Raw genomic sequence first — 14,128 nt, forward strand, 5'->3', positions numbered from 1 at the left:
GTGAATTTTTCAAAGAACTATTATTTGGAGCCAAAGTCATTATTGTGCTAGTATGAATGCCCTAAAACCTAAACTAAGCACCCTAATAAGGGGTTGCAATGTAATCAAAGTAATGAGAAGTAGTGAAACCACAAAAAACAAGATCTTTCTTCTGATTATCTTCTTAAATTAAATTAATATAATCAAATAATTGACATATTAATTTTAATAATTTAAATACACTTTATTTATGTTTAAAATATTTTTAATTTAAACCATTTATATGAAATAGTTAATGTGTTATATTAAATTTATTTTTAAAATTATAAATATTAGATTGTATTAACTAAATGATTTTTTCAACTTTAATGGACTGAAATAAAATTTTAATTTGTATATTTTTTAATTATTTAATTTATCAAAATATATTTAATTATAAAAAATAAAATTATAGTTATTGTAATATAATAAATTCTTTATTTAATTTAAAACCAAGAAAGATTAATAATAGTAGCAAATGAACTAAAAAACTCATTAAATATATAAAATGCAATTTTTTTGGCTAAGAAATTTGAAGCCTCATGTAAAAAAAAAATCAGATGGAGAAAAGAAAATCAACAATAATCTTGCATTAGGGCTTTTATATGACCCACTATGAATGATAATTAAGAAAATGAATGGCCACCTACCGGTAACGCTAATCTTTTGGAGTTCATTAGCACAGCGCAACAACCAACTTCGTGTCTCCACCGCGTCGAATGCGTGCCCAGACGGCCCTACCAAGAAGCCGGCCAAGATCGCCAGACAGAGGGAGGTGCGACAACGGCATCGGGAAAGGCAGTAGATAATTAAATAATACGTGGCGCCTCTTGGTTCGTTAATAACTGGTAACAGGGTGTTCCGTGTTAAATTAAGAAACTGACTCAGCGTAGACTCTATTCGTCTTCCTCGATTTCTCCCTGCGCTGTGGGAGTGTAAAGAGAGAGAATCGCCCTTTTCTCTCTCTCTCTCTCTCTCTCTCTCTCTCTCTGTATATAAATCAGCTCAGTTTGTCTGCCATTTTCTTTTTAGTAGGTCTCTACGATGGGAAGCTACAAGATGTGCCTGTGCTTTACGCGGCGATTTCGGAGTAAGGAGGCGGAGCCTCTACCTGACGTCAGGGAGATGTTCAGGTCATTTACCGGCGGGGCGTCTCACATGACTGCTGAGCAGCTGCTGCGGTTTATGGTGGAGGCACAGGGAGAATCTGACGCGACGATCGCCCAGGCGGAGGCGGTTATTGATCAGATCCGCCACCGGAGGCACCTTGGCAAGTTCTCCAAGCCGCTGCTTAGCTTGGAGGATTTTCAGCATTATCTCTTCTCCGACGATCTTAATACACCGATCAAGTTTCAGGTTTTTTTTTTAAGTGGTTCTCACGTCTTAATTGCGTTTCTGGATATTGATTTTCTCTTTAACAGTTCGGGATTGTTGGTGGTCGAGCGGAACAGTTGTTGTTTCCATTACAAGGAAATTTCTTGGATGGTTGATGTTTCTTTGGCTTTCAATGAATCTCTGGACGTTACGTTCAAACCGATCATTTCAGTCGTTTAGTCTTTTTTTATTTTTTTTAATTATTTATTGGTCCAGAAAGTGTAGAATGATGACTAAAGTATGAACACAGTGTTTCTATTAAGACCTCCGTTCTGTTTAATTTTGTGTTTCGATAATTAACTTCCTTTTTGGTTTGTTTTAAGTGACACTAAGTTCGTTAACGAAGTCTCGCCTATGGAGGTCATTTTGAGCTTGCTTCATTAGAGATTTTTTTTTTTAACTTGATGAAATTTGAGTCTCCTTAAAACAGAATTGCTATAATGAATTTTAGTCTCCTAGTTAACCTTTGTTTTTTATGTCTTTCGGTGTGCATCTATGATATGAACCTGCCTAACTCTGCCCCAAAAGCTAGCTCGTAGGGAGAGGTTTGCAAACCCTCTCATATAACATCCAAGACCGTCCTTGCTAACCGATGTGGGACTAGCGACTCATCATACCCGACCCCTTTAAACTGCACGCCCACATGCGGATATTACGCACCGCACGGGCCACGGATATTACACACCGTACGGGCCGCGGTAGGGAACCGATGTATGGGTCCATCGACCAGCCACATATGACCAGATAAGGCATGACTTTGATACCAAATGATATGAACCTGCCTAACTTTGCCCCAAAAGTTAGTTCATAAGGAGAGGTTTGCAAACCCTCTCATATAACTTCCAAGACCGTCCTTGCTAACCGATGTGGGACTAATCGGGACTCATCAGTTTGTTCCTTGATGAAGTTCAAAAGAATGGATAGTAAAGATTGGCTTGTTAGAACTGATTCACTGGGACTCTGACATGAATATTATTAGAAATGGAACATTTTGTGAAAGACGAGGTGACCCTCTAATAGCCAACCTTACTTGTCATGTCAATGTTTTATGCTGTTTTAGAACATTCCGTTTTGCTCTTTTAGTATTGACAACACATAATGACATCGTGTTATTTCGAACCAAATGACAAAAGAATCTATAGCATTTTTTTTTAGTAAAAATGTGTGAATATATTACTAGAAAAAAAAAATAGCAAATAAAAATACCTTACAGAACAAGGGCTTCCTCCACAACAAGATGTTGGAGGGAAACACCTAATTTAGCCTGATTATCCGCTAGGTGATTAGCGGATCTTGGAATATAATTCCAATTACATTGCAAATGAGAAATTAAATTACAGATATCCTCAAATAGCTCCCAATGCCTCCAAGGAGGCTTAGAAGACCTCTTGCACCAATTGTTAACAACTTTTGAATCCCCTTCGACACAAAGAGGCCCCTTCAGCCATTGATGAAAAAGTTTTAAACCATTATATAACCTAGAAAGCTCAGCAGTGGTTGAATCAGACACACCAATTGGCCCAACAAAAGAGAAGAGAAGATTTCCATTATCGTCATGGATGACCCTTTCAAATCCAGCAAGCCCGGGGCAGCCCAAGGCATTTCAGCTGAAATTTAATTTAAAATGTCCCATAGGAGGAGGAGACCAAGTTTCCATGGCCGGGGGGCGAGAGGGTAAGACATTTTCGCTATAAGTCGTCAATTTCCATGGAAATTTGTTCCTTTGAGATTTTGGAATTCTTTCTATACGAGTATCCAAGAGGTAACTTGCCCAACAATTCTATAGCTCAATATATTTCTTGGAAGAGATTTTCTGTTAAATTTTTTATTATTCCTTTATTTCCATAATGCCCAGACGATATGACCAATGCAGCAAGAGATAAGTAATTTTCCGAGCTTAGGAAGATGAACGCTTGTGATAGTGAGTATAGTAGATGTGAGATTTTGAGAGGGACAGTATTGAAGACCAATTTCGTTAATGAGTTCAGCCCAGACTGAATGGGCATAATCGCAGTGTAATAAAATATGATCCACGGTTTCAGGAGTGGTTTGGCAAAACGGGCACAAGGGATCCAGAACATTTGTTCCTTGGTGAATTAACGAATCAGATGTCTTAATTTTGTTTTGACACGCGGTCCAAATGAAGAACTTCGCACTCGGAGGTACGAGGAAGGACCATGCTATGGCAGCAAGATGGCTGGATTGAGCAGAGGGGGCAGAGAGTAGGAAGTTGTTGGCAGTAGAAATAGAAAACGTACCTTGCGGGCATGGAGTCCATATGAGAGAGTCCGGTGCATTTCTGAGTCAAACTGACGATAAACTCGACAAAAGATCAGCAGCTTCAAGAGCTTCGACATTCGTCAGCGCTCTACGAAGGTTCAAGTTCCACTCACCAGAATCTAGCCCGATCGCAGATATGGTTGCATCTTTGTTTCTAGCCAGAGAAAATATTTGACAATGGCTGGTATTGAAGCTGCTTGGGCCCACCCACCAGTTTGTCCAGAATTTTGTCTGATAGCCAGTACCATTGTAACACTTGACAACATTTTTGAAAGCTGACAATATTTATGCAATCTTTTTCCACACAGGAGATAATTTATAATATCTTCCACCTTTGGTCCACCAGCCAGAAATTTTTTCTGCTTTGGCCGCAACTATGCCTCGCCTTATCAAAGTCGGTTGCATATTAAATTTCCAAATCCACTTCATAAGCAAGGCAAAATTTATTGTTGTAGTATCACAGATCCCAAGACCACCCATTACAATAGGTTTACAAACATCAGCCCATTTAACAAGGCAATATTTTCTTTCCCCCTTTTGCCCACCCCATAAAAATCTCCTTTTAAGGAACTCAATTCTATTTCGAACAGAAGCAGCACATCAGTACAAGGAAAGAAAATAAGAAGGAATACCATGGAGGGAAGATTTGATAAGTACAAGCTTACCAGTTTTGGACAAAAAAATTCCTCTCCAAGAAGCAAGTCTGCCTTCAAGACCCTCAATGACGTGGTGCCAAGCGGATGTTGAGGGTAAATCTTTGTAGTATTAACAACATTATAGCTAAACATACATGAATTCCTATATGAAAAGGCATCTTGTTAACTGACTTATGAACAAAAGCTAATTCTTAGGACTACTTTTACCAATCATGTCCATTTTTGGCACATGCAAAGTCAGCTTTAGGTAGCACAATGAAATTGGCCTACATTTTTTACATACTTTGCATTCATGGATATGGTTATCCTTATCAAATTCATTTTGGAAAACAGTCTTCTTTCCGATTCATTTTTAATTTCATTGAAGGTTTTATAGTTTTTTTTTTTTAGGTGTATGTCCTCCAGGAAAGTTTGGCCAGTCTGTGCTACAACCCATTAGACAAATATGGTTGTGACTTCAAATTGGATTATCTGACTAGAAAGGATGCTGTTCTTTTATCTTTCATCTGTTTTGACTTTGGAGTCATAATGACCATTTGATTATTCTGGTCTTTTGCTGTGATTGGTTACATGACAATATTTCCCTGCCAGTGGCAGTTCTTCTCCAACCTGCCACACTTGCAAAGTTGGTTAACCTGTAACTATGATTTAAAGAATTTTTTTTTGCCATTTTCACTGGGTTAATTAAATTGTTCCACACTTGACAAGTCCACCCCCTTGTTCCAGGTTCACCATGATATGACTGCACCATTGTCTCATTATTACATACATACAGGTCACAATTCCTATTTGACTGGGAACCAACTCAGCAGTGATTGCAGTGATGTCCCTATCATAAAGGCATTGGAGAGAGGTGTAAGGGTAATTGAGCTGGATATGTGGCCAAACTCTACGAAAGATAACATAGATATTCTTCACGGGAGGTACACAATCAGTGAATTTTCAAATCCACCATAGTTTTTATTTTTATTTTTTTCTATGATGTCAAATGTAACTCTTGCCATTGAGATTAATATGGATACTGTATGTGTGTCTTTAACATCTCTAGAATCTTCAAACATACTTTGATATTTTGGATTTGAAAAAAAAAGTCCCAGGACTTTAGAGGGCCTTTTAAAACCTTATCTGTTTTTTGAATAATTAAATTCTTCTTATTTTTAATTCAATGATATTGTAAATGAAGGAAGTTTATGAAGTTTCAGCTTTACTGATTTTTTTTCTGTATGTCTCAAAGAGCTCTTTCCATTTGGTGTTATTCTTCTACCATGTTTATAACAATGTTGTGTTACTACCACTTCATAAAGATAAAAATAAACATAAAAATGGGTTAGTACCAAGTTCATGTCTATTTTGAAAGTGAAGATTTTACTCTCATCGTAAGAAAGATGACTAAAATCCTTTTGTTTTAATATAATTCAGCATCATTTAAAAGAAAAGAAAGATGACTAAAGTGTTTCACATGTGACACAGCTGGTGCTACGTTTACTCTTGCAATTTTTTAGTTTTAAATAGAGTATTATTTTTCATTCATGATTTGTCCATATTGCACCCCAATCAACAAGGAGAATACACTAATTGTACATGTTTTTTTATAGCTTTTCACCTGTCTAAATGGCTTCCTTTATATTCTTGTTTAATTCCTTGATTTTCCCCTAGAAAATCATTCAGTAAGGAGATTACAAAACGCTCTGATACTCAGATATTGATAGGAATAAGGACATTAACACTGACATGTATCAACTCCAAAGAGGTCTTCAACAGCATTAATTTGAAGAAAACTTTTTTATGCTGTTGCTGCTCTCAGCTTAATCTGAGCATTATTTGACATGCCATTCAATACAGAATGCATTTTTTTTATAACTTTTATTAATAGATGGCTAGCATTTATACGCATCATTTAAAAAACTAAAAAATTAGATGGCTAGCATAATTCACTTCCCTTTATCAATCTCTTAGCACTAGTAGGATCAAAATTGTTCATTTCTTTCTTCCATAAAAAAGCAACTGGTTGATATGTATGAAACAAGGACAAAGCTAAAAGCTGAGAGAAAATGGTATCAATTAGCATGTGGAAGTTGCTACTAATGCTTTATTTCATGGAATCAATAGCTTTATTTTTCTTGATTTTTAATTGTTAGATGACACATGTATCTTTATACTGTAGGACACTAACTACTCCAGTGGAGCTTATCAAGTGTTTAAAGTCTATTAAAGAGCATGCCTTTTCTGCATCTCCTTATCCTGTTGTAATAACTCTAGAGGACCACCTTACTCCAGATCTTCAGGCTAAAGTAGCTGAGGTAATCATTCTGTAGACTCATAAAACCGAGTGTCAGTGCTGTAACTTTTCCTATTTACTGATTCATAACTAATTTTTTTTCTCGTAGATGGTCACTCAAACATTTGGAGAAATGCTATTTATGCCCTCAGAAGAAGGTTTAAAAGAATTTCCTTCACCTGACTCAATGAAAAATAGGGTTATTATTTCAACAAAGCCACCCAAAGAATATCTCGAATCAAAGAGTATTAAGGAGGTCAACAATGGGTCGCACAAGGTAAAGGATACAGGGGATGAAGAAGCTTGGGGAGAAGAGGTTCCGGAACTCAAGCCTGAACAAGGTTCTGATGATAAGGTGCATTTAAAAGAGCTAAAGCTACAAGGTTGATTATCTAGTTTAAAGTTGCCTTGGAGTCTAAATTTCCACCATGATCTTCTAGATTGACAAGGACCGGAGTGATCCCAGTCTGGAGGAAGAAGAAGAAGATCTTGATGATGGAGATCACAAATCAAGTCAGATCGCCGCACCTGAATACAAACGTCTGATTACAATCAGAGCTGGGAAACCAAAAGGTGGGCTAAAGGAGGCACTGAAGGTGGATCCAGATACTGTTAGGCGTCTTAGCATGAGTGAGCAACAACTTGAAAAAGCTTCAGAATCTCATGCTACTGATATTGTGAGGTAATTATTGTTTTAGGTAGTTATTGTTCTTTCCAGAATGATTGACTTGCCTTCCAATTGAATGGCCCTTGAATGCTACTACTAGTTCTGTGACTATTCGAAAAGCCAGGTGGTTTCCTGATCTATTTCTCTGAGCATTTGGGCTATGCAGTTCCATAAAGTGCTTCCTTTGAATTCTCTAGGCCTCTTAGTCCTGTAGATACACTGTAATGTTTTGGCTTTGAGCTATTGAACTGGTGTAAGACTGGGGGTTCACAAAGTGTTGAGTGGAAGTAACTGGTGTAAGACTGGGGGTTCACAAAGTGTTGAGTGGAAGCTTTCAACCAGAAATAACTGTACAATCTTATCCCTAATGAATTTTTGGTGCTGGATTTTTACCTTGTATAGTTGGGTGGTTAATGTAATCTGTTGATAACGTCAGGAGTTGCATCTTGTCTTCTTCTTGATGAATGTGCCCACATTGTGGGCTTAGGAATGGTGAGAAAAAGAGGGATTGGATGGCAAGGATAAACTGTTTACAAATTGGCAAGATGAGTGCAGCTCAGAACAAAACATCGAGGGCTTCATTGTGCTGATGGGTTCAGTTGTTAAAATCCATCCTCTGCTTGCACTGGTTTAATCAGTAAGGATGGCAAGTCTAATATGATTCATAAAAAGGATAGCCAGTCTAATAACTATGACATGTAGTACTTGCTATGACTCAGTTATGCATATCTGCCTTTTTTGTCTTAGGGACTGGGATAGTGCTCTCCCATTCTACCTTATGCGAATCATTTGTTTATAGGTTCACTCAAAGGAATTTGCTTAGGGTATACCCAAAAGGCACCCGCTTTGATTCCTCCAATTACAATCCATTGATTGGGTGGATGCATGGAGCTCAGATGGTAGCATTTAATATGCAGGTGTGTTTTCATATCTCAGTACTCTATTTGGAACATTCAATGAATTTCATAGCAACTGCCAAATGAAAACTGTAGTTATTGAAAATTGAGATATTCAATTGACCTAATAATTTGCCTTTCTTTCATGCTTTTTGGCCTTTTTTTCTTAAATGTGTTTTTTAAATGACCTTTTGTCTTTTCATGGCTGATCCAATACGAAAAGCCATTGGGTGTGAAACATGCGAAAGATCGGACGACCGAGATAGCTGTTGATCTTGATCGGACGGTTGAATTAGCCGTTTCACTTGTTTTGCACCAAATGGTTTTTCATATTGGATCAGCCCTCGTCTTTTTGGTTTATCAAGTATTATGTAACTTCTTGTCATTTATTTATTTATTTTTAAAAAATTTCATACTGTATTCCTCTCATATGGCAAGTCTTGTCGTCTTGTCCTTTTCTATTCTTAACTCTTGTCCTTTTCATGTTTATTGATGCACATTTTGCCATCACTTGGAATCATACACTTAGATCAGCTAATACCTCATGGATTCATGTACTAGATCCGGCTCCTCCCTGAAACATCTTGTTGTGGGAAACGGCCTTCCATTGGCTTAACTTTGGATTTCTTTTTTATTCTTTTTTGTTGTTTACTCTTTTCAGTTGTATTTTTTCTTGTGCTTGCAGTTTTTTGTGGCCTAGGACCACTCTTCTTTGGATGTTGTAAGCCTAATTGGTGCTGTTCTACTTCTTGCCTCTAGATGAAATCTCTTTCTCATTCTGTTAAAAAAGATAGATGCCTTTTTCACGTTACCTGGTTAGTGAATCATTCTCGTCCAATTACCTTAAGAAATTGAATTATCAAGCATCTTCCCATTTGCAGTAATGGGCCCAATGTTGATTCATCAATTCTGGATCTATTTTCAAAAAGAATTAGTTAAGCATTAAAATTTTGTAGGACATTTGCTCTTTTCTTGCATTCAATTTTAGTAGCTACTTTAACAAAATTCTCAAATCGAAGCTGACTTCCTGCAACAGGGATATGGTAGGTCACTCTGGTTAATGAACGGAATGTTCAAAGCAAATGGAGGTTGTGGCTACATAAAAAAACCTGATTTTCTAATGAAGGTGGGTCAACATAACGAGGTCTTTAACCCTATGGCAAGGTTACCTGTGAAGACAACATTGAAGGTGAGTGTTTTCCTACAACAGTCTTCCCTTGTATCTACTATTTATTATATTTCTCCAACTCTGGCTTTTGTTTTTTTCACATTACTACCAAACAGGTAAAAGTGTATATGGGAGATGGATGGCAGTTGGATTTCAAACAGACACACTTTGACACGTACTCTCCCCCTGATTTCTATGCAAGGGTAAAATTAAGCTACACTCTTTCTTAACCTGCTCTTTTTTTTGTTGAATCTGGCAACACAAACATAACACATGGAAAGAGTCAAGCAACTGATCCACAGAATTTATCAGGTAGGGATAGCAGGAGTGCCAGCTGATAGCCAAATGAAAAAGACCAAGACAATCGAGGATGATTGGATGCCAATTTGGAACGAAGAGTTCTTGTTCCCCTTAAGCGTTCCAGAGCTTGCATTGCTAAGGATTGAAGTTCACGAGTACGACATGTCGCAGAAAGACGATTTTGCTGGCCAAACATGCCTGCCCATCTCAGAATTAAAAACAGGGATTCGAACAGTCCCACTTTGCGGTCGGAAGGGAGAGAAGTACAAATCTGTAAAGCTCCTAATGCGGTTTGAATTTGTTTGATGTTGCTTCTTACTTAAAACTCGAGAAATTTGATGGGTGTATATTTATCTACTTATCTTCTCGTGGCAGTTATAAGCTGCAGTTTGTAAATTCACTCCCAATATACAACATTACATTTTAGTGCTTGTTCTACTATGTCCAATCCCCTTTTTGTGTATCGTATCCTCTATGTAATGTGGTTTTCAACTAAGCATTCTAGTGCTTTCTCTTTTTTGTGGAAAGAAAAGGAGGCCCAAACTTCTACTTGCTGGTGGGAACTTTCATGTGTGTGCATGGGTGTCTCAGGCATATTCAAGGTTGTATCTTACACTCAATATCCACCAGTTAGTCTGGTCCACCCATCACATTTTGTCTCCGCAATGGTTGAACAAGATGCTCAAGCCCCTGAACCTTTGCCCTTTGCTTTCTCCTACTAACCCCTTTTGATCGTCCTTTCACCTTTGACAATACGTACCAGGTCATTCCTCTTTGTACTCTTCAACTACTTCAACAGAAATCGCAGAGAGAGACAAGCAGAAAACATGCCTCAAAAACCCCTTTTCTCTCTTTGTTATAAAACTGGAAGAGGACAGCCGTCCTTGTATCCCAACAGTATAACTGAAACATTCCAGTCATCCCAGCAACATTGACGAGTTTGGGTCCCATAAGAGATACCTCTCGTGTCAAGCTCCAGGCCTCCGCAGCCTGCTGTTCCTGAGCAAGACTGGCGATGATGAAAAACAATAGCCACCCGGCGAGTAAAGGGGAGTTCAAGTCGAAGAACCTCGTCGCGGAGAGGAAGAGGAGAATCAGACTCAAAGAGAGGATTTATGCTTTGCGCGTTTTGGTCCCGAAAATCACAAAGGCATTTGCTTCACTTCTGGTTCCAGTTTTCTGGAAGTGTGTTGAAAATAAATTTGATTTTTGTGCTGTTTCAGATGAGTAAAGCGACTACGCTTGATGATGCCGTCGATTATATCAAAGAGTTGCAGAACCAAGCGATGAAGCTACAGGATGAGCTCTTGATGCTTCCATATGAAGCGGGGGACTGCGAAGGGAGCGTCGCCAGCACAGAGGAGGAGAAGCCACTGTTGAACTGCAAGGTACATTTAGCATTCCCAGACACCTTTAATGTCCATAACTGAATTGATGATCCCTCTGAACCCAAAAAACCATCGGTGATTTAATGGCATAAGAATAAATCAATATTCTTGAGGAGACCAGAATTCTGTTTCAATGCAGAGCTCACCGGATTGGAACTCCTAATTCTTGAAAAACTCAACTCTCTGTTTCTGGCTGACAGGAGGAGGTTTGTGTTACCCTTATTGATGCGAATGAGCTTCACATAAAAATAACCAGCAAGGAAACAACAAATGGGTTTTTTATACTAATCGACCTTTTGAGCAATCTCGGCTTTGAAATCGTTGACATCAACTGGTTTGTATTCAAGGGGGTGACCACGGGCATGATCTGTGTAGAGGTAAGGAAAAAAAATAAAAAAATTGCAAGTTTATGAGAGAGTTTAAATCGAAATAAGAGAGTCAAATCCGAAATCCACACAAATTTGGTCCGAGATGTTTACTGTTTAATTTTCAGGGTGTAGATGCTGCGGTGAAGGCAGAAGATTTGAGAAAACTGCTGCCGGAGACGATTAAAGCCATTCGGATGATATCTGTTGATTAATAACATGGCTTGTCGCCTTTACTCTCTCTTGCTTTCAGGCTTAATAGTAGTTTTTAAAGACCTCTCAGCTCCAGGAGTTGCAATGTAGCTTTTAGTAAAATAAGTACTCCAAATAATTGAACTCTTTCATGTAAATTGTTTATAGCGACTTCAAGTCACACACATGAGTCATCTTCATTTCATTTCTATTAGCTACTCAGTTATTCTCTTCCAGTAACTTTAACTATAGTTTGCAAATAGGATTCCTATCAAAAGATACTATAGTTAGCTAAAACATTCCCTTTGGAACTCTTACATCTACCTCTCCATCTCTTTTCATTCAAATGCTCAAAGACACTCTTATATTTACCTCTCTCTCTTTTCATTCAGATGCTCAAAGACCCTCATGCCCATTGTCATCTACTCCATTCGGTTTACCTTAGGGTCTGTTTGGAACCCCATAGAAAAGAAAACAAAATGAAAATTTGATTATCATATAATTTTCACTAACTATTTTTGGGAATAATAATGGTAAAATTCTCATTTTTACACAGACCCTGAGACTTTCAAGTTGGACATCATGGCCAAACATGGTCTCCATCTGTGTTGCTACCACGATTGTCACACTACTATGTTGCTCCATGTTGCCTTGTGTTCTTGTAATCTATGATTATGTAGTCATTTATATAACTTGTCAGGTCTCAGAAGGCAAAAATCTAGAGCTGCAGGGAAGAGAGGGAGTAGTTAAACTTGTGTATTCTAATGTAAATTTTAAATTCTTTTTCAATTAAACTTTGGATAATCCTATCTTTTGATAGGAATCCTATTTGCAAACTGATGTAAAACTAAAGTGCAAAGCAAATAAGGGAAGTCACACAATATGATAGCAATTCAAGGTTTACAAATTTGATTGATCTCAAAGTCCAAACTCAATTTTCAAACTCAACAAATGATTCTAAACGACCTTCTTATAAAACACTTGTCTGAAAAATGTTTCTCTAGTTGCTTTTCTAATCAAAATTTGTTTGAATGTTCCTTATTGACAAAACTAGTTTGAACATCTTTTCTCCAATGACTTTCTACTACCAAATTTTGTTTGAAAACAAAAATCTATTCAAATACTTATCTTCTAGTGCCATTCTATTGTCAAAATTTTGTTTAAACACAACTTTATTTGAACACTTCTCTTCCACATGCTCTTTCTACTACAAATTATTGTTTGAACAAGGATGTTTGTTCATACTCTTCTCTTCTTTCTTTCTTATAAAAGTTGTATCAACATAGAAATTTCTTCAAACAAAAAATTTTGCAAATTTTTTGTTTGTTTAAAAATTTAAACTTTTTTCAATGCATGTAATTAATTCCAAATTTTTGTTGTCATCAAAATCAAGCTTGATGATTTTGAGAGCAACATTCTCCCCTTTTTTTGTATGATTTAAGCACAAATGTACATGCCTTATACTGAAAAGGCATGAACTAAATGCTTGTGAATAATTAATTATAAGCACCTCCTATTCCTCTTGAATTATTTACATTAGCTAATTTTTTCCACTCTCTTTGATGCTTCTTTTCTTTTACTTGTCACTTTAATGTCTCTTTCATTTTTTATATTTTCACTTTGCTTGCCATTTTTCTTTGCATGCTAAAGTTCCTTCCCTTTTTTGCATCATCAAATTTTAATAAACACATGCACATAGAGGCATTTGATTAATAAATTTCATATTCAAACACATATCAAAATATTATTTACATATATTATCTAATTCTTGAAACCACATGCCCCAAAAACTTCGTCACCAATGCTCAAGGTCTTGGTAGCTTTGATACCAATTGAGTTGCTTATGATGAGGGAGAGAATTTTGTCCACCATTTCTAATTGGTTGATGTTGATGTATGCTTGTCCTCATGATTCCTTGTGGAGGGATGTATTATTTAAGTCTAAAGGGTTTTTTTTCATCATAGAGCAAAATAATCATTTTCCTATATCCTATATGCTAAGCATTTCATTAACAGTTGAGGGAGAAACTACCACCCTTTTCCCCTCCAACCACACACTAAATTTTTTCGTTTGATACGTCCTAATATAGAATACATTAACACCCATCTTACTTCAGTCTTTTATCATCCAAAATTTTCACAAAGTCTCTTATCCTGCTCCAATTTCTTATCTATGGGTTTTCTATGAGATATACTCTTTCTGAACAAATCACTGTGGTAGATAAACTCAAAGTAAGTATTCTCAAAGCATGGCCTGGTTCAGCCTTACCTAATTTCCTATTTGGATTTTTCAAATTTTGGGATCATCTCTACCACATCCAACCAAAAGTTTAAGGGATATGTTTATGACTAAATTTTCCCATGCTTGTTCTAGGTTTTTTTGTGGAGGTCCTTGACTTGGGGTGGTTAGAATTCTCCTTCTCTTGCTTAGTGTGGTAGAGTTCTCCTCAAGCTCAGCACTCTACATTTAGAAGGTCATTTTTCCTGTAAAATCCATTTAGAAGGAGAGGAAGCAAATTTCAGAGGGATTGGGAAGGCTTTCAAAGG

At 37.1% G+C, this 14,128-nt stretch overlaps 2 protein-coding genes across 2 annotated transcripts; both read left to right on the forward strand.

Moving 5' to 3' along the window:
* The first annotated feature begins 933 nt into the window (after positions 1–933).
* On the forward strand, positions 934–10,200 carry LOC137965837 (phosphoinositide phospholipase C 2-like). Its single transcript, XM_068812201.1, has 9 exons — positions 934–1,374; positions 5,055–5,251; positions 6,493–6,628; positions 6,716–6,961; positions 7,047–7,288; positions 8,073–8,190; positions 9,206–9,358; positions 9,454–9,540; positions 9,650–10,200. The coding sequence occupies exons 1-9, from the start codon at positions 1,063–1,065 to the stop codon at positions 9,941–9,943; spliced, it is 1,785 nt and encodes a 594-aa protein (XP_068668302.1). The 5' UTR covers positions 934–1,062; the 3' UTR covers positions 9,944–10,200.
* Positions 10,201–10,548: 348 nt separating this feature from the next.
* Positions 10,549–11,745, forward strand: LOC137965068 (transcription factor UDT1-like). The gene is made up of 4 exons (XM_068811466.1): positions 10,549–10,787; positions 10,861–11,025; positions 11,226–11,402; positions 11,519–11,745. The coding sequence occupies exons 1-4, from the start codon at positions 10,653–10,655 to the stop codon at positions 11,603–11,605; spliced, it is 564 nt and encodes a 187-aa protein (XP_068667567.1). The 5' UTR covers positions 10,549–10,652; the 3' UTR covers positions 11,606–11,745.
* The last annotated feature ends 2,383 nt before the right edge of the window (positions 11,746–14,128 follow it).

This window comes from Aristolochia californica, unplaced genomic scaffold (genome assembly GCF_029961685.1).
Source record: "Aristolochia californica isolate CCGP_79_NKW_82.1479 unplaced genomic scaffold, dmAriCali1.0.hap1 SCAF_5, whole genome shotgun sequence".
Classification (NCBI taxonomy): Eukaryota; Viridiplantae; Streptophyta; class Magnoliopsida; order Piperales; family Aristolochiaceae; genus Aristolochia; species Aristolochia californica.